Source organism: Brienomyrus brachyistius, chromosome 3 (assembly GCF_023856365.1).
Source record: "Brienomyrus brachyistius isolate T26 chromosome 3, BBRACH_0.4, whole genome shotgun sequence".
NCBI lineage: Eukaryota > Metazoa > Chordata > Actinopteri > Osteoglossiformes > Mormyridae > Brienomyrus > Brienomyrus brachyistius.
Genome location: NC_064535.1, coordinates 22053485 through 22080044, shown reverse-complemented (window position 1 = coordinate 22080044; position 26560 = coordinate 22053485). Strand labels below are relative to the sequence as shown.

Here is a 26560-nt window from a genome sequence, read left to right as displayed (position 1 = left end):
CGATCCTGCAGGGATCAACTGCCATTTCTGTGCGCGCAGTTATTATTAAAGTCCTCTGTATTACCTCCTACGCCTGCTATATTCCCCACTCCACTAACCTTGTTAAAAAAAGTGTTTCAATTAAAACTGTATAGGGTCAAAGCAATCCCTCATGATTTGCGAGTACATATGGAGGTCTTTAAATATCTTGTTTCTGCTTGATGGAAGTCAAAGAGGGTAAAAAGCAAACTATTACTGGCCAAGGGAGAGGGGTAGTAGGGGAAATGCCGTGTGGCAGAGGTGGTCCGCTCAAGAGCCTGGCCTTTTCCAGTCCAAAAACCTTCAGAGCCTCAGCATTCATACATACACAGGCCTGAAAAGCCTTTGCGCGTGTTCACTGTAAAGACCAGGGCAAAAACACTTATGCGGCCAACAAGATCACAAGCATCACAGGAAAAACGGGACAAGCAGTCCATTTGCCACGCGACGCGACACCACCACACAGCGGGTGTTAATTACGGGATGCCGCCACAGCTCATCAACAACTCGCCAAAAAATGTTTTACTGCAAAAAAAAAAAAAAACACACCTAATTTCCGTTTCAATGTGCCACACTATAAATTCCTTATTGCTACAATCACAAGATCTATGGAAAAATTCACGATTGTAGCAATTCGTTTACTTTTATTCAAGCTGTCGGCAAAAGCATTACGCGTAATAAGCACTCGGCAGTGTGAAAATAATGAGTTCCGTATGAAATGCGCTTATATAAACTTGCTGAAGGAAATCTGATAATTAATAAACAACACTGGAAGAGATGAAGAGGAGCCCCCATACATTTTGCTGGGTCCCGTCCCCATTAGAGTCGGTCTAAACTGATTAAGGAAAACAAAGAGAGTGGCTATGTGTTTGGGTGCATCATTATTTCTGATGCTAGCCTGACGCGCAAAGACAGACACCTTCCGCCTGTGGATACACTCTCCTTTCTTACTGTTATAATTAAGTACTTGGACATCCATAAATCATACAGGTACAAGCGCTTTACCAGGCGCTACTGTGAATCAAATGCAATAAGTACCATAACACCAGCGTGATTATATGGGCTCATAAAACAGGTACAACACTTCACATTCTCACATGTCCCTCATTTATCTTGTGTGGTACTTTCTGTTTTTATTTGCTTTTTTGGGGCCAAATAATGTGACAAACATTATTTGCTTCAGCTTCTTCTTTGTTTGAGGTCAGGTTAACACAATACGTTAATAAGATCATAATTACGAGGAGGAGAGTTTACAAACACCCGGCTGCTTCCTTGCTAGCAGCATGCATCCCGTTCGTTCGCCGCCTCTTTTTGACAAAGAGAACCGACGACGTGGCTCCATTCTTCTCTGCCTGGGCAGAACAAGGCAGGGGAATATTGCTGGGAAAACTGTGGAGTCTTAATTAATGTCAGAGCTGAGTCATAAGAGAAGACTGAGAAATGGCTGATAAAAAAAAAAAACAAAGACTTCCACCACCTTGCCACAGTCTGGAAAAAAAGAGCTGTTGTTCGAATTGTCACAGAAGGCCCCTTAAACGGTGCGAGAAAGAAAGACTCATCTAAGCTGCGGAATGATGAATAATGCGTCCATGCACCTTGTCAAGGTCTGCAGTTAGGTTTTGGGGCAATAAAACGATCCCTGTGGCTTAATAAGGAGTACAGAAACACAGGGAAGACAGAGGGGAAAGAACAATTGATTTCCCTTGTGACATCTCAACTTTATGCTCATGGTCCTTTTCATTTGAAAGCAGTGACCTCTACTTCATTGAGGCGTCAATGACTTGCTTCCATCAGTTGTGGGCACATTAAAAATTGTGTACATGCTGAGAATGAGGTCCTGGCCGCCTTTGTTTTTGCCAGATCAGCAATACAACCCTGCACGGTGCGAGGCAGCTGCGGGTGCATCAACACGGCCGGCTAAATGGCGCGCAGGAAAGGAACCACCAAACCCAGAGCAAAACGGATAACCCTCGGTGACTGGTCCAGAGCCCAACCAGCCCTCTGTGAGCTCAGACACATTAATACTGTCCCATTTGCCATGCCCATCCTCTTGGCTCACTGTACAGGTAGTGGTGAGCGTGATGGTAATTAGGGAACCCAGAACAAACGCGGTCCCCTCAACCAGAGCCATTTCTGCGTGGCTGAAACAGGCACAAAAAACCAACGGGCAGATGGGCGATTGATAGCGTTCCGTCTGGTTGACATCACCCCCCGCCCTGCCTCCCCCAGTCTTACCAGCATCTCTGTTCTAGGCGGGGAGCTTACAGAGCGCGATGATACACGGCACTCGATGTATAGACTTTGATGTTTAATCACAGCAGACCATACATAAAGTTCTGAAGCCTAGAAGACAGATCTACTCAGTAGGAGTTCTCTGTGATGCTGCACTTGCTTGTAAAGGCTCAAGGAATATGGGGTGGGAGGGACCGGGGAATACAAGCCATATCTGACGTGACAAAAGCGGGGATTATCACACCAGACCCAGAGTCCTCATTATCCATCACTGGGACTCTGTCAGACTCTACAAAGCCAGAGCAGTACAAGTCCAGAAAGAGGACACGGACCTTCCAGGTGGGTATGGCAAGGGCGGGCAGGCGGCTGGGCGAGTGGAGGCCAGGTGCACAGCCAACACCTTGCTCCGCACCAGCAGGGTGGTGAATGGGGCAGACTCGGGGCATTTTTGCCCCAGCAGGACGTGTGACATTCAGCCAGCCTGGATGCCCAGCCATGTGGCACAATAAAAACACACGATGACAGAGACCGATCACACAGACGGACAGACACTTGCTCTATCATACTAACAAGCTGTAGGACAACAGGGAGGACCACAAAAATCGGAGCATTTTTGACCGATGAACAACTAGCAGTTTAATATACTGAATCCAAGTTCCTTAAAAACAGTGCTAAAAAAATCCAAGAGAGCCAATCTTTAGCATATGCTTTGCGAAGCAACTTCATGGACAAGTCCGAAGAAAAAAAAATATGCAAGCACTTCAAATAATAGCCATGCACAGAACAATCGGAAAAACGGGGGAAATCTATCACCAAAGAGCCAGCACACGGACCCAGCTGGTGATGAACAACGTTTAGAATTAATGACGGGACGACAACGATTGAAACGTACTGCGTGTTTGTTTGCAGGGAAAATTACTGAGAGACACTGAATAGAGAAAGAGAGAGAGAGAGCATTTGTCTTATCTTTTTCCTTACTTTGGTTTTGTCCCTTTTTATCCCGTTTATCAGAGGACGTTATTCTCAATTGACTTGAGGCAAAGTATACTGCACAGCCCCATGGGAAATTTACTGCAGGATACGGACCCATCAGACACTCCCATTGCACGACTCCCGCTTCCAGCGAGCTCTATAATTATTTAATTGGAGCCGACTGGTCTCCAGTAGGAACACTAAACGCATGAGTAGGTGTGGGATTAGGTGTCTGCCACAGTGCTCTGCAGGAAACCTGCACCTGCTTTTGTGAAGCAGGCATGTTTGTTTTCAGGGGTGATTTCTAATTAAACACTTAGATATTCGCTTCTGAGAGCCTCGCTTCTCCGCTGCCTGCGGAACACGAGTAGATCCTTACCACGGCACCACACTTGCAAGCCCCGAAAGTCTTTTTCTACCCTACCTCGACAAAGAAGGAGACCGGCCTGCGTTAAGAAACCATCTGCACGTGAGCAAGACATCTGCCCGCAGTGAAAATACTGACGGGGCCTCGTCTGCTAAACGCGAGGTTCGTTATAGAAGAAGCATTGCTTCTTGCTCCTGCACGGGAGCATGTCAATTTGCGCACAGCTGCGCGAATCCGCACCGATCAACATGAGTACTCGCCACCCCGGCTGGCTAGCAGGTGGGGCCCCCGCTGCACATCTCCGAGGGGGTGCCTTTAACAGCAGGGGGGTGCTTAGACAAGATCCAACACAGCCTGCATCTGCTAACGATCGGCAGCTCCGATCGGCATTGACGGAATAACTACAGAGATGAGAACAAATATGAAGGAACAATATCTGTGTCGGTAGATGACACTCTGCTCAAACCTCACTCCCAGGACCTGTAGTGTGACATACAGACAGCCACCCATCCCAAACATCTCTTTTCATTAGAGATGAATAAGGAATGGCAATAAGGAAATTTCTGGCCGATACCGATTATTTTGAAAACTGATATCGATACCAATTGTTTGGGAGGTTCTGCTTAAATAACTTTAAAGCGACACTCCCCCCAGATAAATAAAAAAATGATTACATTTGAAAAATATGAAAAAGTATTTCTTTTTGGTAAGAAAACACCAACTCTGGCAACAGTTCCAGAGCACTATATTTTATAACTGCATACATTTTATATATTTATAACATTTATAACAGAAAAGGGCTGATCATCAAGTGTGATTTTCCAAGTAATATCTTTTTGATTTCACACTGTCTGCACCGAATTCTCTTTTGTGATCAAATGCCTGCGTTACTGACGGACTTGTGTTATTTGGCAGCACTGCAGCCTTCTTTATTGGAACGGATTTGTTTCTCAAAAACTCTTCATACTCTTCATTGTCTCGCCTTAAGGTGAGCAATCAAGTTTGTTGTGTTGAAATGTTTATTAGTAGATGCTTTTCGTGAAATTCTACCAGAGCAATGCTTGCAAAAATGCATTTCTAACGAGGTTAAAAAAATTCCACACAGCAGACATTTTTCTACCTGATTAGTACGAGGGTGTGCAAAGTAATATGGGTCACCATTTTAAAGGGAATTATTTGCAGTAAATATCGGTTCATTTTTAACCATCATTCGATACAATCAGTGCATCTCTTAACGACATTTAGCCAATGTGGCGGTACATCTCCCGACATCCAGAGAGCAGGGAGCGAATGGCGTGTGTCATGTCACCTAAGCAGCATCTTATGACGTTCTGGGTTCCCACACGAAAGTCCTTGACTCTTCTTCTGCTGCTCTCCTTTCTCCTTTCTTTATCCAAAGCAACTTACTATATAGGGATGGGCTACATTTGTGTGCTTTCTGGGATTTGAACCCACAACCTTTGTATCCTTAGCCATACTTGTTGAGCCACAGGAGCTTGCTTGACCCGTCTCTTTGACTCCTTCTGATATACTACACAGTCTCTGCTAAACGAGCTTCCAGACTGAAATTAGCTTAAAGAGAGAGCAGAGTGGCAGCGTATGAAAAGATTCCATGCAGTGTTCTGACTCCCCTACAAAGTAAATGGCAAAGTTACAACTCATTTGTACTAAACACACACCCATCATTTTACAGGCTTATCTGACGTCAAGTGAATGGGAGAACAAAAAGAAAATCAAATTCGGTAAATACAGTAATGTTTGTACTTTCTAAAAGTAAAACTGCTGTTACAAAGAATTCAAATAATTTTAAGTTACCCATCACAAGAAGGAAAATGGGAACAGAACATTAAAATTAAGTGTGGGATTATTTTTTTTTCTACATACCCAGATATTTTTTTGAAAAAAAAGAAAAAGAAAAGAAAATCTGTTTGGTCTATAAAAGACAACTTCATAGAGAACGATAATGAGTTCCCACTGGAAACCAAGCGGCGAGAACGTTGTAAATATGTTGCTAACACGTCAGAGACACATTGTTGGGGGCATCGACGTGGCACTCAGCATACCGCCACCAGGCTCAATCAAGGGGGGGGGGTGCTCCTGGGATGAGAGTGGGACAGAGAGACAGATAGATAGAGAGATAGAAATTATATGTGTGAGAGGGAGACAAAGCGTGAGAGAAAGGAAAAAAATGGTGGGGAGGGATGGAGCGAGCTCCCTGCCAAACTCCTGTGCATGGTGGCTTCATGATGGGCCTCCTGGCTCACATGACATCCTCCTCCATGCGGGGAGCCAAGAGGCTGCAGGGAGGGGCGGCGCGTGCATGGGGTGCGGGATGGCGCGTGCCAGAGCCCCCACCTCCCCCCTTAAAAAAAAAAAACACGGGGGGGGGGGGGGGGGGGGTGTTGGTTTGGAGCAGGTGCAGGACAGAGAGGGCTGTAGCACGACGCTGTCATATGGTGATGCCTGGAGCTACCCAGGGCCTGTGAGGTGCGAGCCAGGCCCAACTGGCTTCCAGAGGCCGGCGGGGGAGGGTGAGGAGGGGGGTATGGCTCAGAGTGAAGTGAAGTCTAATGGCAGGAGCCCCTGTAACAGCCATCTTGAACCCATAGGCTGTCCTGCAGTACGGAAGACAGTCAAACCCACCGAGCTTCTCTTTAACTAAGAAGTGAGAAGACGCTTCATTTTAAATGCGATACAGGAGGAGAGCTTCCAAATGAGAACAAGCTGCATGCAAGAAATCAACAGCATGCGAAGCAAAATGCTCACGTTGTTAAACAATAATAATAAAAGACATAATAATGACTAACACAGCACGGCGAGGATGAAGGCATGTGCAGAAATTCCGGAGGAGATGCGTTTAGTACGAAAAGTGATTGTCTGACTAAAAATGGCTGCGGTGGGATTTACTATGATTTATGCCATGAGACCAAACACAAAACAGTGTGTGTGCTGTGCTTTATAAATAAAAAAAAATCTTAAGCAGAATAGAGCTTTTTTTTTTTTTTGGAAGCGTGAAACTGAATTTTTTGCAGAAAGGGAGTGCGGCAGCCGATCGATGCACTGCATATGCCAGCCCATAGCTGCTCCAAATGCACTGCATATACCAGCCCATAGCTGCTCTAAATGCACTGCATATACCAGCCCATAGCTGCTCCAAATGCACTGCATATACCAGCCCATAGCTGCTCCAAATGCACTGCATATACCAGCCCTTAGCTGCTCCGAATGCACTACATATACCAGCCCATAGCTGCTCCAAATGCACTGCATATACCAGCCCATAGCTGCTCCAAATGCACTGCATATACCAGCCCTTAGCTGCTCCAAATGCACTACATATACCAGCCCATAGCTGCTCCAAATGTACTGCAAATACCAGCCCTTAGCTGCTCCAAATGCACTGCGCAGTCACATTTTATCTGGATCTCGTTCCGGTGCAGAAATCGGACATTATCTTTTGTGTGAATGGCTCACGTTTTAATCTAATCATTCCATCGATCAAATACAGAAAGACACTTCATATTACAGCCCATGTCTGTCACCCTGAATTTGGTAAATAATGTAATGTGATCGCAGTTTAATTTTTGTCTACCGGAACAGACAATTAATGCAAAGACCTGCAGTACAGTGGATAGATAAAAACATGTTAACAGATCTGAAGACAGAATATGGTCTTGGGATAGATGCTTCAGATTTATTGATCACTTGCATCTAAAAACATTCAATGAACCTGTATGAGATATTAAAATGTTTCAGCAGTTTTACATTTTTTTTCCACGTACCGAATCTGGCTTCTCAAAATCTATATTAACACTGGTAGCAAAGATTTCCCTGCACAAAGCCTTAAATCTTACAGCAATCTCCAGTCAACTACCTTACCTTATGTTCAGTACTGTCAATTAATGTGGCTTACAATTTACAGCCATCACACACAAAAAGAGTTCACGTTTGCCATAAAGACCTCCTTGCAGAAATATAATCGCATAATATAAAAAGGCTTTCACACATCAATGAATGAAATTTTACAACTCCGGTACAACACCCTTGTACAGCACTTACAGACCTCTGGCAATTGAACTAAACAAGTCGATTAAGAGTGTTAATCCTCCTTGTTAGTTGCCTTTAAGCATGCTATTATTAATACCGAATTTAAGCTACACTGTAAAAAGACCATACCATAATAGACATTTTTTCATGCTCCACAACACAATGCATTTTCATCTCGAACAAAACCATGTGGAACAAGTACCGTCATTGTTATGGCATTACTCTTCATTGCAAGAGATAATACAATAAAAAATTAGCACCTTTTCACGTATAAATAACATGCAAGTGTTTACACAAAAGCCAACATCACAACAAAATGAATATTTAAATTCTATTTTTTATAAAGAGTAAAATTGTCAAAGCAAAGCTTTTCGGTTTCAAATGACGATTAATTGGGGTTAATGGCTTCATCTTTAAAGCGATAAAGGGGTTAAGATGTTTGTATTGAAATGCTTTAATTTCTTTCCCATTGTAATCGGTGGTCTAACTCAAAGCAGCACATCCATTTAATTTCATACTTGTATACTGTTGAGGCTGCAGTTCTGAACAACGTGAAGACAACACACACACACACACACACACACAAAAAAATAAATAAATAAATAAATAAAATCCATGCAACCATTAGTGTTTCAGTACTGTTTGTCTTGCAAAAATAATGAATGTTACATCTACTAAATTCTGTCTAATTCTGTCCGTAAAGCTGTTGAAACCGCTTTTTTCTCCTACGGAGTGATAGTTGCCTTGGCAACCATGGCAAATCTTCCTTTTCTCAAACAGATGTCCCATTTAGTTGGAAATTAGAATGCGTAAAAACCCAGGAGACGCAAATTATTTTAAAGTTCTCCGGGAAAAAAAAGAAAACCACTACGGTGCTATGCTACTCCTCTAACTTTACATTTAACCCTTCGAACACAGCGAGCGTCTCACCAGCCCTGCCCCATGTACCGCTGTCTTAATGAGAGCATCAGCCAATGCAGCCGGTTTGGAGTGTCGGGCATCGGGGGGGATCATCAAAAAGGGACGCGACCGCCTTCAGGCTTACAGCAGAAACCCAAACCAGGCTTTCTTATTTCTCTGTTCAGTCGGTTAAAGCACAGTGCTTGACACAGCGAAGGGCACGGTCTGCATATGGTCTGACAGGGTCAGACTTCTAGGTCAGAGGTCAACGAGTAGGCCGGTCAACCAGCTGGCAGGCCTAAGGAGCACAGTGGCTTTGTGACAGGGGGGGTCGGCCAGGTCAGTCAAAGCCTATGTCCTGATCCCAGTTACTAAGGGCAGTGGGGACCTTGGTTCAAGGTCCAACAGCAGTCTTGTTGCGGCACCTTCAACTGGTAAGGTAATTAACTTCAACTGCTTCAGTACAATACCCAGCTGGATAGAGGCGCAACGGATTTAAAAAACACTGTAAACTGTGCAAGCCGCTTCGAACGTCTGCCAGTCTACTGAATAATCCAATATAATGCAACAACACACTCTGGGGAACTTCTTGGCTATTCTGCCATTGATGGACACATGGCACAGTGAGAGATCAGCAAGGTGTAAGAATACCCACAGCATCTGGTCAAAAAGTAATTCGGCTCCATTTGGAGATGCAACGCCAGTGAACAAATGGGCTTTAATCTGTATACAGCACCAACACATTCCAGTATTGCCTCAATGAGTGCGACTTCGGAGCTACAGCAAGGCATCGATTCATACTGGCAGGTGGATGCAAAAGCACTGATTCCTTTGATCTGAGGCCACACGCTCATGCACATCATTGGCCATTTCTATCATCAATAATTAAACAGGATTAACATGATGCAATATCTGCAAGTCTATGGTCTGCGGTCCTAAAACATACAGTACGTTTTTCTTTTTACTAATATCAGTGTGTTCTGAAATACAAATGAAAACATGACAGAGGCTCTCTCCATTCCGAAATCGTGCCACAGTACACTGTACGGCTCAGAGACGTGCTGTGCTTCCAGGAACACCTGACGGGTCACAGCAGCACTACTGCACTGGTACCATACGGTCATTAAGTCCATGATTTACACCTCCGCTCTGCATGCGGCTGGATCCTTTCTCATACGTCAGCTGGCTCCTCCTCACACACACTGGGGACTCGCGAGGTGGCATCGGCTTTCAATTTTGGACCGTGTTCTGGCACAGACACATACATATTCAAAATTATTTAAAAAAAACAAAAAAAAAAAAAACACTACACATTCCGCCTGGGGCTACTTCAGAATCCAGTGTGGAGAAGAGAGAACTATTACATGTGTAAGTGTGTGAGCGCAGTGGCCACGAATGAATTTGCAATGCGCGTGTAACACAATGGAGAGTAAGAATGTCGCACTGAAAGAAAATGCCCTGAAGCGCACAGTCGCCCTGGAGAGAGCCAGAAAGAGGCAGGAAGTGGGGGAGAGTGACTCAGAGAGCCAGAGAGGAGCCTACAGCTCTCCGGAGGCCATTTTACAGGTAATTTAAAAGAAGCGTCCCAGTGGAAGGGCCAGAGAAAGCACCTCCTTCTGGTCCCACACACCCTTCTACCAAAGCATTTCCATAACAATGCGCTCACTCACATCCAGGGCCTGGTAATTGGCAGCACTTACAACGCACAGCAAAAAAAAGAAAGGATCGGGGACAAGAATGAAACAAATCCCAAACAAGAGGAAAGCTGTCCGCAAAGTAAACGGTGGAAAGCCCTAAAAATACTGCCCGACTGAAAGCAGAAAAATTGTACTAAAATGCTGCATTACTTTTAGGTTTTCTAACCCCAAGAATGGCAACATTTCCTACACTTACCCTTAGACTCCCCTCCCATAACTCCTACACTTGAGTAGTACTCCCCCTGCCTGACGACGGTGGTACTGAGAAGCTACGCAGAACAGAAACTGCTCTGCACAAAGGTTAGCACGAGGCTCCGGAAGAATCGCTGGACTTAGCACTGTAGTCCGACTACCAGAATGCATTAAGACCCAGAAGACCTGGAACACTCAAGATGAAGTTTTTAAGAGGTATATTTAGGCATCCTGTGGCTCAAATATGAACAGTAACACTTAGGATTGCAGAGTTGGAGAGTAGCATGTCAAACAGGGTGTGAAGATGCCTCATTTGTAAAAAAAAATAAAAAAGGAGAAAGGGACTCTGTTTTGATGTGCGCTTTTAATTGAGCTACCATACAGGAGATCCTCAATAAATAAAAGAAATATATAATTACGAAGCTTCTTGCCTCTCTCGTTAATGATCTAAATGGGTAACATTGCTGCCATTTAAATTTTTAAAAAGACCCCCTTTCACCCCTACCTCCAAAATCCTCCATTTCTTCCATCTCAAACAATAACTGCTGGCAAACATGTGTTTCGTTTTAGCTGGGAAGTATGTGAAATGAAAATCTACTGCCCCAAGAAACCTAAGGGTGCAAGGATTGCCCAAAGAGAGACCAGCCTGACGCCTCTGTAGATATCCCCTTCCTCTTGGCATTAATAAAGAACGATGCCCAAAAAATAAGCATCTACTGAATATACAGGCCAGATGAGATCTCACAGGAATGCGGCATGAGACTGTATAATTTTCTCGGCTGGTGCTAAAAATTCAGCACATCATGAAAACAGTTTCCAGGTGGGAGCCAAAGACACAATGCCCATTTACACGGGCACGCAGATCTCACATCACACAAGGCACTGAATCACAGGCATTAATAGGCATCGGCCATGAATACGTGGACTCTTATCATAAGCATAATAAAAATATGACTGCTACAATAAGCAGAGACTGCAATCTGCTAGAGATCTTCATATCAAAAGTAATAACCTGGAAGGCTGCTCTTCTCTTGCTAACCTCTGTCCAATGGATGTTCTGTGGCCATTCTGTCATGGCACAGACTAATACTGAAGGATATACAGGAACTGAGACAGATCCATTGCTCTCTCACTGACCTGATCACATTAATCACGTGAAAACAAGGTGGATTTAACTACCTGGCAGACAGGCTGGTGTCATACGGAGCCCTCACCCTCGACTGTGTAGGCAATTCCCTTAATTGTCCAAATTATTGGCTGCAATGTGCGCCCGCGACTGTGTGTGGAATTCTTGCATTTACCTAAAACAAACAGCCAAGCTACGTCTCACCGAACGAGGAATTACCACAGCTATTCCCAGACGGCGTGAGCAACAGCAAAGGAGCGCGCTCAAAAACTCCTGCCTGGTGCTACGTGTAATTAAAGCGAGGCTAGCAAATCATCTCTTAAGCTGAGATGTTCATACCCTTCTCTGTCATTTCCAGTCTCTGACGTTCTGCCTTACTCGTACTTAGAGGTTTTGAAAGGACACCTATTGTTAATTCCAACACCTCCCACATGAGAGTGAGCTTTTATTTTGGATTCTGGCTTCCCCCCTCCTCCTTTCTGCATTGAAATGCGGGGAGGCTATGATGTGTGGATGACAAATTACTTGTAAACTTGCATTACCGTCTGTGGGGGGGGGGGGGGGGGGGATTATTCCCCCCTCACTGTCCTTTTGATTCTTGTTTCGGAAAATGACTAATCGTTAGGATTTGGGGACGCACCGCTTGCCAAGATTTAATTTAGGTGGGCAAATGGAGGTGTGGGAGGAAGGGGGTGCATTTGGTACGGGGAGGGGAGAGAGAGAAATCTGGTCGATGAGACCGAGAACGATCAGCGTGCTGCACCATGGGAGAAGGAGATAAAAGTGCCATGCTGAGTGCTGGTTATTACACTGGTCTGTGAAGGGATGGAGGGATGGAGGGATGAAGGGACGAAGGGAGGGAGGGAGCAGTGGCGGCGGGTGCGAGCGGGCCTCACTCCCGGGTTCCAGCTGATTCAGCTGAGATGCACATCAAAACGGAACAGCCCGAGGCGGCGCGGGCTGCGGTCCATAAATCCAGCTCGTTCGTGAAAAGAAATCACCATGGAGACCAGATTTTAGCAGCTCCATCCCACTGTTCCTGATGGAGATTGGGGGGAGGCATTGCACTTCCTGAGCCAACGGCATGTGGGGCGGTACAACCAGACAGGCTGACAGACAGACAGACAAAGACAAGTGGGTGGACAGAAAGACAGGCTGACAGATAGGATGGAAATGACAAGCTGCAGGACAGACAGACAGGATGAAAGCCAGAATGGAAATGAGCAGACAGATAGACAGACAGGGTGGAAATAATGAGCTGACAGACAGACAGGCAGACAGGACGTAAGGCAGGATGGAAATGATGAGCTGGCAGACAGGCAGGATGGAAATGACAAGAGGGCAGACAGACAGGCAGGATGGAAATGACAAGAGGGCAGACAGACAGGCAGGATGGAAATGACGAGCTGGCAGACAGGCAGGATGGAAATAACAAGAGGGCAGACAGACAGGCAGGATGGAAATGACAAGCGGGCAGACAGGCAAACAGGATGGCAGAATGGAAATTACGAGCGGGCAGACAGATGGGCAAGATGGTAGATTGGAAATGACGAGCTGACGGACAAACAGGCAGGCAGAATGGAAATGACGAGCTGGCAGACAGACAGGCAGGACAGCAGAATGGAAATGACGAGCTGGCAGACAGACAGGCAGGTAGAAAGAAAATGACGAGCTGGCAGACAGACAGGCATTTTGGCATAGAAGTGAAACTGCATGTCAAACTGGAATTCAAATCCATGGCTCCAAAGTCCTTTGGGCAAAACACCACAGCTGGTCTCAAGTGCGGAAAATGCTTTATTAGGTTAGCATAATGCACTCCCATACAGCAGCCATCACTGAATCCTGTCAAATTTGGGTAAATTAATACTAGATGGGCTTAATCTATGCCGAGTGCTCAGCTACAGGGCATAGCGGGAGGGGAGGCTTAGACAAAAAGCACGCAGAGAGCAAACGAGTATTAATGACTATTCCAACCTGAAGTGCATCATTACTGACGTGACTAAACATACTGGAATATCAGGTATGTGAGAGACAGTCTTGGGTCTCACCCTGGAAGCAAAGTATGTGAAGGACACTTCAGATTTAAACACACAGATGCACACAAAATTTCAATGGTCAGTTTAAAACTCTTCCTGATGCTGTGTCAAATGCATCAGAACATAACGCTTAAGGTGAGTTTTTCTCTACTCAGGAAAGATGAATGATTGTTTCATTAATGAATACTCTGGTCCTGAAAAAACAGAATGTTGTCTGCAGCCTCTAAGTAGCCAAGAGTCTGCAATAACTTAAACTGCTCTTTCCAATGACAGAATCACCCCCCTTACAGCCTCAGTTCTTGGGAAGGTTCCAGAATATAGGTGACAATCAGGAGAACTACGGCTGTGAAATGCTGCACAGATCCCAAATCATATGTCAAGGTCTTATGGGAGGTTAGACTCGTGGGACCACTGCACAAAACACCCAGAAGCTACACTTGGGATGACTAGGAGGCCCTGGAGAACTCTCAGGGGAAAATACTCACCAGGGGGAGCCATAGATGCGGTAGCCCCTCACAGTCACCTCCGAGTCCTGCAGGTAGATGCAGTTGGTCAGCAGGGACTGGACATTCTCATAGTTCTCTGGCTTCAGCTTAGACGCAGAAGGGAAGTAGTAGAAGTCCTGCTTGATGAGGTCCGCCATGAACTCCTGGTCAAAGGTCAGCTCGTGGTTGCCCGCGATGACGATTTTTATCTCATAGGGCAGGGTGCCTGGAAGAGAAGCGACGGACATTAACCAAGAGCAGGAAAAACCCATCAGCGGTGTTTACAGGACAGTGTTTGGAAAGGCTGGCACCCGCACTAACAGCAGCCATGTCACTGGGGCTGCTGTTCATGACATTTCAGTAGGACCATCCATCTTTCGACCCCTTATCTGTGGGGGCGTGGGGGCGCCGTCTCGTAATGGCAAACAGAGCACATACACAAACTCTGTCACGCACAGGCAACCATACGATATCGACAATTTAGCCGATTAGCCCAGTTGCTAGAGAGAGAGAGATTTTCCTTTTATTCACACTGAGGACAGTTTGCGAACAATGCCTCTCCATTACATCTCTGGCAATTTTTTTTACATATATAAAACTATTAGGGAAAAGTAGCATGTTGCTGATGTAAATTATGTCGTAACCCACACATTTAAAGTTCCAGGACCTTTTTACGCTTAACGCCGAATCCTTTGAAAACGGCACAACTTCTAAACTGGATCTAACTGCTGCGGTGACAGGAACGAAAGAGTAGTGTTAGATAAAAAATGCTCATTAAGCTGTACGTTCACCAATGCCTTCAATGGTAAGAAGACGGTGAGGGTGGGGGGGGTAGCTTAATCACTCCAGCCTTTAACAATTGTTTGAAGAGAAGGCAAAAGTAGCTGAAAAGCAGCAATTAGACATAGTTGTGGGGAGGGCGACTGCTGAGCTCGACAGCATGGGGAGGGCTCTGTCATAACGGCGAATCACGACGCGGTGACGTAGTACATAAGGCCCGCATGCCACGTCTGAGCACCGCTCTGACTGCGACACATATCGGCACCGCGAAATATGGGGCTCCCTCGGTTAAATAGCACCGCAAGGGCAAGGTGGTGCTGAATAATCACTCTTATGAGCACCTATTACTTCACTTCAGACTGGGGTTTACTTGCACTCTTTTCATATACGAAACACGCTAAGACAGCGAAGGAGCACTGCCATCAGTGGCATTGAAGCTTTGAAACAAAACTGCCAGTCCGTCAGTTGGACGGCTGCTGAAAAATTCAAGGCTTTTGTAATATTTTCCACCCCCTCTGCTAATTTCATGCCTATGCCACTAAATACATATTCAGCTCCTTAAGGAGTAACTCTAGCAAGGTACATTTTCAGAATGGCTTTAACACAGTGGGCTGTGGTCAGGTAACAGGACAGAACCCGATAAAAATCCCTCCAGAACATTCCAAACTGGCGCAAACAGAAGTTCAGAAAAACAACACCACAAAAAAGAATGTGAAACTGTACACTGTTGTGGTCTATAGACCAAGGAAGTCAAGAAAATAAATAAAACAAGAAGAGTCCCATAAAGAGTCCACAGGCCATTAGCAGTACAGAATGTGGCAAACGAACATCCAGAGTATTGGAGCCACAGCAGACAGCAGATCGGAATCTTGGCCAAACGGAACCGCGGCCAAAGGGACAGAAGCGCGGTCCGTGTAACACAGCCCCAGGCCAGGGGACGGGCTGGTTGCAGCTAAGCGGCTCCAGACCCCGACGGCTACGGAGGACGCGACAACTGCGGGGACGGGTCATGTGACGATGGCAGAGAGCAGGTGCCGCTGGCAGCATCACGAAACAGCCTGCCATCCCAGGGGGGAGGGAGAGAGGGGGGAGGAAGAGAGGAAGGGAAAGAGGGAAAAAAGGGGAAAGGGGGAGAATGCGCAACAAAGAGAAGTAGAGAAAATTGTGAAAGGCCAAACAGATGGAGTGAACATGGAGCTGTAGTGATTAGGAGTAGTGGAGAGAGGCTGGGTTATAAAATAATAATAAATAATAAGTTTCAAAGAACACTATACATTGATTAAGCTGAACCTTCCCTTCATGCCAGTGCATGTTTATCTGGGTTGACTGAAGCAGAATTGAGGAGATTTGGACAGAACAGGAGATTTGGACTCGATGACAGAGCAGAGCAATCTCCTTTCTGAACAGAGTTCCCCTCTCTCCGCCCCTCTGACGCTCCGAGTTGTGAAACAGAGGCGCCTTCATGCCTGTGTCGGAGACCGGAGACTCCCCGCAAAATATACGGGGAGGATGATGACGAGGAAGACCCCATACAGCAGTCTGCCATAGCAGAGGCGCCCCACAGTCAAGACGGAGATGTAGGAGCTCTTAATAATCGCAGAGTATTGCAGGGCGTGGCACAGCTGCAGTGCACCTCCATCTCAGTCTTCAGGATCTCATTTACAAAGTAGCATCAGAAGACATCTACACTCCTGTCTCTACCCCAAGGAGCGACATACGGCGGTTCTACTGAACCACAGCGAGAGACGCGTCCGTTGATCAAAAAGCAGACGGGTACACATGAGGAAATGGAAAAGATTAAAAGGCTAAAAGAATACAGTTATGAAAGAAATATGGGTTTCTTACAGTACCATTTTAATGATAATGAGCAGTCATTTAGTGTATGACAGTATAAGTGTTTTATTATGTGTGAATGCATATTATTCCATTAATGTTTAAAACTTATTTAGATTTTCCTGTGACGTGAAACCTATGTCCTTTCAAACGATCATAATTAAAGAGCAGAACGGCATTTCACAATTAAATAATTCTTTTGAAAATTAAAAGCAAAACAAAAATAAAAGTAGTTAGTCACAATCAATCATATGCACGCAAAGATAAAGAAAACTAGTCAAAATGAGGCTTTTGTGCAAGAAAGGAAGCCCCCCCCCCCCACCACCATAGCTCAAAGACTAATCTAGACTTGTGAGTGGCTGTGTGTTGCCTGTTGTCATTAGCTACCATCTCTTCCAGTCTTTTGTCTTTCATCTCAAAAGCTGCTTTCATGCAACAAATAGTTTTAAATTTCGGCCTGAATCGCTCCACAATATCACGGCCGGTTCCATTTTTCCAGCTGAGATGAAGCTAATCAAATAAAGCGCAGGCGTGCGCAAAAAAAGCGCACCGGACGGCGGGAACGAGCTGGATAGTATGACCGTCAATCACTGCTGCTGCGGCTACGGATGAAGACTTGAAGATGTATTTAGGAGTGAGCACACGCGTCCTCCCTGCTCTCTGTGCCGACAGCTCACGCCCATTTTTATACCTCCTGATCCCTCGTGCCGGAACACATATTTAAATGCCTGTGATTTACCACGATAGCCAAAAACGCACGATAGCATTCTGCTGCAGTTACGATGAGTCTGACAAGCTCCCGTGGAACTACATTCTGGATGCTCGTAACTTTAGCAGCCGAACACCCAGTGAGGATTCATAAATCTCTCCTCACAAGGGCCTCTGCTCATATTTGACACACTTCTGCTGGCATATTGTCAATCTAAACAAAGTCGCGTCCGAAGGAATTTGGTATGAGGCGGCCAGGTGGTTTAGTTGTACGATGTCTGTCTGTGTTAAAAAAGGCTAGTAAAAGTAAGGCATAATCCACAAAATAGATGAATTTTTTTCTGAATCCATTTCAACTATAGCAGTTAGAGGTAGGAGGATGGATTGAGAGAGACATGGGCAGAGAATCTCATCGGCTGGAGGAAATCACAAACGTACACAGACAAAGGCAGAGTAAGAGGCCAAAATACAGGGCTTAATCCTGGTTTAACTCTCAACTGGGATGCTAACTAACAACAGTTGAATATACAAAGGACTGTTGTACTAAATGACCCAGGTCTCCAGCTAATAGTCATAAGGGCCCATGGGGGTTAACATGATCACCACGAGCTCATTACACAGAACGATGATTGAATGTAGAAGGGTTTTTAGCAAGAAGGATCCACTGAAACCTTCTGATGCTCTTGGCACCACTCTTTCCCATGAATGCTTGGGCGATTCCAGCTGTTTGAAGGGGAAAATCCCCCTGCAAGTGGGGGCAAGGAGATTAGCGGTGTGACAAGGGACCCCTCTTTTCAGCGAAACTTGGATCAACAACAGGCAGCAGTCGGCACAGAGTTGTGCTGAATTAGTGTGAATGGAAGGGTGATAAAACCAACCAAAAGTACAACTTCGGCGGTGCTTGAAAACCCAAATTGGACCAGATTGACATGTACTGATAACTAGGCCTATTTAAGACTACACACGGTACATTAAACAATTGCACAGACACTGCACAATAGTAAAGGAACTAGACTTAACTATGAGACTGCAGGATCAAATCACTGGAGAGTCCGTGTAAATGAATTAGGACGGGAGGGTCGTCAGGGAAGATGTAATGTGATACTAGAGATAACACAAGTCATCTGGACAGCAATCTAGGGAAAACAAACAAATCTTAAAGGGGGGGGAAGGGGGGCAAAACAATTTGCCACAGCGGCAATGAGGCGTCACTCATTTTAAAATACTCAGAGGAAGATAAGGCTGCACAGAGATGAAAACCGGCCAAATGACTGATTACGTTCCATCGATTGCAGAGGGCTTTCTGCTCCTGTTAATCTCTCCCACCTGAGATGGACTCACACGACGAGAGACTGGCGCTTAAAATACCAGCAGGCTCCACTCATCCCCTTTAAATGCCACCCACATGCCCCAAGCGTAAGGCTCGGCATGGATCTGTAGAGGCCAGAACATCTATAACATTAGAGTAACGGAGCGCGATTCTGCCAGTGTAGGTGGTCTCTCCTCTCTCTGCAGTCGGTGAACCGGAGTTTGTAGTAAACAGACACTATGGCATTATAGCTGTTCACCATCACTTGTCACTGCAGAGTTGCCATCATACAAGCGGAATGACTAGAATGACTGTATTCAGTGGGGGGAGAAAAAAAACGGACAACAGAGAGGAACGCAGCGCACTCATAAGCTGTTCACACAATCAGTATTTCCATATGCACTATTCACAATGGGTAACATTATGAATTTTAAGCAAATGCAAGTACTTCACTGATTTTAAACCTAGTTACTTTTGAATCCTACTTCCTGCCACGGACAAACTTCAACTCCAAGATGCAACTGCATAGGAGCAAGGGCCATGAAACACTCTTCTTGCAGTTGATGCATGTTTCTAAAACGCTGGCATAAAGTTTAGCATACAAAAGACGACTAATAATGCTTCCTACCAAAAGAATTAAATATACAAGTGTGTGTGTGTGTGTGTAATATATATATATATATATATATATATATATATATATATATATATATGAAAACACCCTGCATGTCAATCCACACTTATTGGATATGACATATACATTTAAATGATTAAAAAATAACAGCGTGACATTTTGTGGGTGGTTGCGAACAGCCTGAAACACACTTGGCTTCTATTTTCTTTGTTTCTAATACACGAGCCAATGACCCAACAGATTTATTTCACTTAATTGATCAAAAATAAACGGTCTGCATGGCGAGGGGCCGAAGCCACGCAAGCAGCTTAAACCGATCTGGCACAGAGATGACTTCAGGGGCCCCAAGTTGCACAAGCAGACCCCTTGGGAATGCGAAGCACCCCAGCGGCCTCCAGATGAATAAACTCCGCTGCTGGAACCGGCCCACCTAGGCCTGGACTTTCCTGGTGAGGCACTGCGTGTGCAGCCGTGAACCGCATGGGACTAGGAGACGCAAACACTGGAGCGACCCTTCGGCACGATCCAAAATGGAATGAGGAAGAGAATGAGGGAAGAAGAAGCAGCACACAGAAACAGGGGGCCGAGGAACAGGCACACCAAGCATGCTGGGGGATTCAACTCCGAGACAGATATTCCCTAGAAAACACCACTGAAGTAAAAAAAAGGGGGTAACAGAAGACAGGAGGTTGTCTTGGAAGTTTTTCCCTTCCTTTTGTTGTTGCTGGCAGACAGGAAAACCGAACTGCACTGTATTAAATGCTCAGATGAATTCAATATTAACACATAAAAAGAAAAAAAAAACATATGGGCCTCTGGAAATACACAAGAGTAGTGAAAGTTAGAGATGGCAGACAGAGAGGAGAAGGAGAGAGAGAGACAGAGAGAGAAAGAGAGAGGGAGAGAGAGAGGAAGACCGGGCCTCAAAACAACAGTGACTCGCAACGCCTTCTGTTTTTAATGTTAAAGAGAGAAAAAGTGTGTCAAGTTTTCCAAATTAAATCCTGCAGCAAATCCCTCTGTTGAGTAAACAGCACGAACAACAGCAGCAGCTGAAGGAAAACAGACAGCAAAGACGCGAAAGGAGCTTGGAACCTACTGGGGGAGTGAAGCGACTCATTAAACTTTAATGGCCATCTTACTCTACTAGGCAATAGAACAAAATAAAGCCTTTTGAAAATCTGTATGGTGTGGGGTAGAGAAGGGTCAGGGGGCTCTAAGATAGGTGCACCTGGTTTGGGGGGGAGGGAGGTGTCCCCTCGTTGACACGGTATCGTGATGTCACCCTTATTGCCTTGCCGGCTGTGTAGCAGCTATTGCGTCACACAGGCTGTGCATGTTTAATTTACCTACAGGACAGAACGGAACTGGCGGGGGGGGGGGGGGGGGGGGGGGGGGGCACAAGCACCACCAGCGTCCTAGAGCGGCTTCTTGGGCAACTGAGGCATGGAGACAGTTTCCTGCTCTGCAGCACAGCATGATCCATATTTAACGAGCCAGCTCTCTGCACCATCCACCACCCGTGTCCTCATCCTCACACTAACACACCTGATGGACGAAGGGCGCCGGGTAGATTTAAAGCCCGGGTGCTGAATAACCTAAGGAGCACGCCATCACATCGGCCACCTAGACAGACAGAGCCCTATCTGCAAGGCGCTGGGACTGCTCTGTGAAAAAGCAGGGAACGAGGCTTTGCAGGAGGACAGGAAATATTTGATTTAATCACTCAGACGCAGCCTTATAAATGTTTCAGCCAATGATGACGCACATTGGGCTGTGCTATTCAGACAGTCCTACCCATGATGCCGCTTTCACCTCCTCTAGATCAAACTAACGGCTCTGCCAGCCTCTGGGGGGGGACCTCTGCAGGCCCTTCTCTGTGCCACTCCTCCTGCCTTCCCCCACCCTCCATCTGAATAGCTTTTTATCCTACTTCACCGCGGCAGGTAAAGAGCTCTGGGAGTAGTCATACCCTCCCTAATGTTAGCATTAACAGGCTTCTGCAGCCACTGTTTGTAGCCGAGCGCAAGCCTGATTGGAGCACTGTACGAGGACAGACGGAGAGATGATTTGTCTCCTTGTCTACACATCCGACCCGACCAGAACGCTCCAGGTTAGAACGTACCATGTTCCAGCAGACGTTTCTGAACACTGCAATGGAATGAGGCCCCAGTGCACATTCAAAAAAGAACAAAACAATAAAAAATAAAAAATAAAAAAACTCAGGCTGGCAACAACAAAGCCGGACATCAGAGAGACGGGGACGTCCAGTCCGATTTCACAGCTTTCTGCTGAAAAACAGCCTTAGGAAGGCCTGGCAGAACGGGCGGTTTCTGGGAGATGCTGCTACAAAGCACACAAAGCCTGCTATGCACCAACTGTAGCTTTAAGTTCTCAGCATGCCACCCCAGAATGCAACAGCACGGAGGGAACGGTGGCTGCTAGGGAAGAGCTCCCAGCCGCCCCCTAATCCTCAGCCACCAAGTGCAGCCCGATGCTGCTGGCCAATGTGGTCTCCAGCTGCTACTGGTCCTGATGCTGCTGCCTGCTTTCTAAGTCACTGCTAAAACAACTGCCTGTATTTTCGTTTGAGGCCGTAACTGACCTCAAAGCAAAAACAGATGGACAAAACCGAATGTAAATTCTTGCACGGAACACCAAGGATTTATGCAATTCCCCAACACTGACTCTAGGTTGCATGAGAACATTATTGGTACCTCTATATATTTCCGTTGCCTGAAAGTGTGCTGCACACCTACTAGGTGAAACAGGGATCTTCAAAGCTAGTTTTAGAGGACTGGTGTACGAGCAAGCTTTTCTTACATCTAATCTCTTAAGCAATTAACTGAATTGAAAGAGTAAAACCAGCTTTCACTCCCAAAACTGAAATTAGTCAGAGCTGCACACTCACATTCAGCTGCATTTGCACTAGCTAAGCTCCAAGAAGCTTCCGTGAGCCACTGGGCCTTCTCACAAACCAAGTCGAAAAATAAAAAAAAGGGGGGGGGGGGGGGTACACAGTGTTGGCCACGTGAGCATAAAATACGCAGAGGAGAAAGTCAATCAGGACCCGTTGCTGTGCTTGCCGTGTGGAATGATTCGCTCAGCTGGAACACTCAAATAAACGACCGCGTCCCTTTGGGGGGGGGGGGGGGGGGGGGGAGCAGCGGTGCGGGAAATAAATAAATAAATAAATAACAGCTCCTACTTGTTCAAAGCATATCACTCGTTCAAAGAAAGACATCCAACCTCCAACAGGGCCAGGGATCCAGTGATCTACATATTTATGAGGGGACAGGCGTAAATGTAAGAGGCAGGACGGCAGCAAATCGAGGGATGGTCCTAAACTCCCCAGGGGTATGAGAATATTGGGCTGCCACCGAGCAACCCCCCCCCCCTTAAGGCCTGAAATATAACCACTCATTTTCCCCAGTAATGCACATTCACCGAGTTGCAGAGCCTGCGATACAGTCACGTTCCTCGCACTGTGTCACAGGCTGGGTCAGAGCAGGGGAGCGAGCTCACACAGGCTAGCGGTGCACGTCACCCATTAACTATCCTCAAACACCATAAACTGGTCAGAAACCAGGCAAACAGAACACACTTGGTGACAAATTACTATGAGGAACATTTTGCAATGCTAGGTTTTTAAGGTGGAGGGTAGAAGGAACTTAAAGAGGGGGTTTGCCGCGTACGACCCACATCGCTCAGTCACAAACCTTCACAGACCACCTTCCGCAACCCTTCTCTTTCCTTAGCTTCAGCTGCTTGTGCTAAACTCAAACACTGTGCAGGGTGTACGGTAAATGGGACATGTCTGTCGAAGTCTGGAGCATGAAGATCCAGTAAAAAAAACAAGTGGCCTATGTGGGTCAATGCATATAGTGATAGAATAAACGATGCAGGTGTAGCACGACATGGGATTAGGGACAAACTCTCGCCCACCAATAAGTCATTTGCTTGTCAGAACATTTTATTAAAACTTGGCAGTCATCTGGCACTGAGATAATAAAACAATACATGACTGATTACGGACTTGGCCGATACTTGGAGAAATAAAAACCCACCCGCTAAAGAATATTCCTATTTTTCATCTGTACATAAATCTAGTTCTGAAATTGATTTTTTAACTAGTAATTCACTTAGTCTTAAAGTTCTGCATACTACAATACACCCGATTATAATCATGCCCCTGTATCCTTGAATATTAATATGCAGCTCTCCCTTAAAAACTTCAATAGGTGGCGTTTCAATGCATCGTTACTTGAGGATCCCGACTGTAACACCTTAATCAAAAAACAATGGTCATTTATTTTGTGGAAATAAATGACTCTCCAGAATCCTCAGCTTCAGTATTATGGGAAACAAGCAAAACTGTGGTCAGAGGAAATATCATTTCATAATCATCATACAAGCAAAAACAGCAACATCATTTAGAAATAACCTAGAACAGTAACTTAAATCCCTAACAGATTCACACTCAGGACAATCCAAGAAGAAATCTTAAATTAAATATCAAAACACAATTAGAAGAAATATTACATAAATTAATTCAATTCTTAATAAAAACAACTTAAGTATGATCAATTTGAATATAGTAACAAAATAAGTAGCTATCTGGCACTCAATTAGATAAAGCAATAATTATATCAATAACTTAAGGTAAAATAACTCAAAATCCATCTGAAATTTATATTGTTTTTAGACATTTGTATAATACGCTCTACACCAATAGGTTTTAAAACCAATCTATCAGAAATACAATCTTTCTAGAGAAATTCTAGAGCAAATACATTTACCTTCATTACCCCAAGAATTATCAAATGCAACCGATTTTCCATTTATTCCAGATGAACCTGAAAACGCTCTTTATCAAATGACAACTAACAAATCACTCAGCCCTGATGAGTTTCCTCCTGCGTTCTACACACATTCCTGGGTTATTCTTTTACTGTCATTAAAAATACTTCATTAATTCCCACATACATGAATACAGAAGGTATATCATAAATTCTAGAACCCAACAAAGATCCCACTAACCTCTCTAGCTATCGCCCTCTTTCGCTAAGCTCTGGCCATTAGACTGGAAACCATAACCCCATTGCTGATAAATCCAGATCAGACAGGATTCATACAGAACAGACACTCAACTGATAACATGAGGAGACTATTTAATCTAATCAGCCTTTCACAGCAGCAACTTTCCAAGATTTTAATCCTATCACTAGATGCTGAAAAAGCATTTGACAAAGTATACTAGCTATTTTTATTTAGCACATTACGAAAATTTGGCTTTGGCTAAATCACTGGATTAAAATATTATATACCTCACCCAAAGCTTAAAAAAAGCTCTACATTTTACCAGGGAATCGGACAAGAATGTCCACTTTCACCATCTTTACTGAACCTCTCGCAGCAGCCATAAGACAGAATGATCAAATCACTGGAATCCAAACAATGAACTCGTAAACTTTGACTGTAATCACTAACTTCCCTAGACAAACTCTCGTACAATTAACTGGTGCAAATCAACTACACTTCCATTATGTTGATAAGAGCTGTAGGATTCCAAGCATTAAGTCCTCGTTCACATTTTATACTGGAAATATTAAGGTATTAATCTTTCTCGGAGGTTATCGGAGCTGTTTGACCCCAATTACAAACCGTTACTAAAAACAATCTAAGATGATATTCACCGGTGGATCAACCTCTCTCTAAACCTCACAGGTCAAACTGCTACTACAGAACTGAAAGTCTTGCCCCATATCATTTCCCTCTTTAATGCTCCGTGTCTCTCCTCCTCATTAATGGTCCAAATCTCGGCAGCACTGTCACAAAGTTTTACTATAGAAACAGACAATCAAACTCTCAGCACTACAGAAGTGAACATCTCATGGTGGTTTAGAAGCACCAATTTTATTTTTTATTTTATAACTAGTCAGTTATATTACATAGTTAAATACATTTAACAGCAATTCTTTAATAACTCGTGGACTTGAACAACGAGAATTTCAGAATATCTCCGTTTCAGATACATAATTTTTAAATAAAACTATCAAACAAATTAACTGCAGGTAACATCACTCTGTATGTCTCTCAATGGAAATACCCATCTTCACCACCTTTTCAACGATAACCGCTCCTTAACCCTTTCAAACATAACCCAGAAATATGAATTAGAAAGTCATCAATATCTTTGCTATGAACAATTAAAAGCAATCATTAAATGTAAGATTCAAATATATATATATATATATATATATATATATATATATATATATATATATATATATATATACACACACACACACACACACACACACACACACACACACACACACACACAATCCTCTTCACCATTCAAAATTAGCCAGACAAATTCTTAATTTACATAATTAACTGACCACTAAACTTTATAGACTTTTGGCAAGCTCAGACAATTCAACAGTACCAGTAACAAAATAGGAAAACGATTTAGGAATTCCTACTGGTTTCTGGACACAGACATTTAAAAATATTGTTTTTCTACCACCAATACAAACCTTCAATTAATTCAGTATGAAGTCAGTTATATAACACCTAAAACTCAGCAGAAAAAGCTCAAAATGGGCCTTGCCGACACAGATGTATGTTCCCAAAGCTCCTGTATTAGTATATGTGATTATTTCCACGCTATGTGGACTTACCAACCAGTTCACACACTCTGGACAGCAGTAACTCTGATGCCATCATCTATACTGAGATGTAGGATCCCATTACCTCCATCTCTGTGCTTATTTGGTGATATAACACAGATTGTTCTCCCCAGAAAATTTTAAAAGTCCTTTATTAATCTCTTTATCACCAAGAAATCTGTCCTATTGAACTGGAAAATCTAAAAACTTAAGCACCTAATGGACGAATCTTCCTTTGGAATATAATTTACTTGAAAAACAAACTGCATCATAAAAGAAAAACATAAATCTGGAGTTACTTCTTACTCCAATCACAACAGAATTATTTAACCTCAAAGAAAACACATTTTTACATGATGGAATTCACTCACATATAAACACCACTGGCTGGATAGCACAACAGAGAATGCATTCCCCCATTCCCCTAGCGTATAGTGCATTTTGTTTTTTCCTTTTCTTGACATTAATTTAATTATTATATTTGCTCCCATGTTAAATATATAATTTGTTATAAATAATTACAGTTTTTTTAAATATCCCATATTTAAAA

General features: G+C 44.4%; 1 protein-coding gene across 4 annotated transcripts in view; it reads right to left on the bottom strand.

Moving 5' to 3' along the window:
* The window catches only part of mpped1 (metallophosphoesterase domain containing 1), a 42927-nt gene that overhangs the window by 9404 nt on the left and 6963 nt on the right, over positions 1 to 26560 (bottom strand). For all 4 annotated transcript variants that reach the window (XM_049007467.1, XM_049007470.1, XM_049007469.1 and 1 more), the window contains exon 4: positions 14073 to 14298. In XM_049007467.1, coding sequence (XP_048863424.1) covers positions 14073 to 14298 — 226 coding nt within the window. The remainder of the gene's footprint in view (positions 1 to 14072; positions 14299 to 26560) is intronic.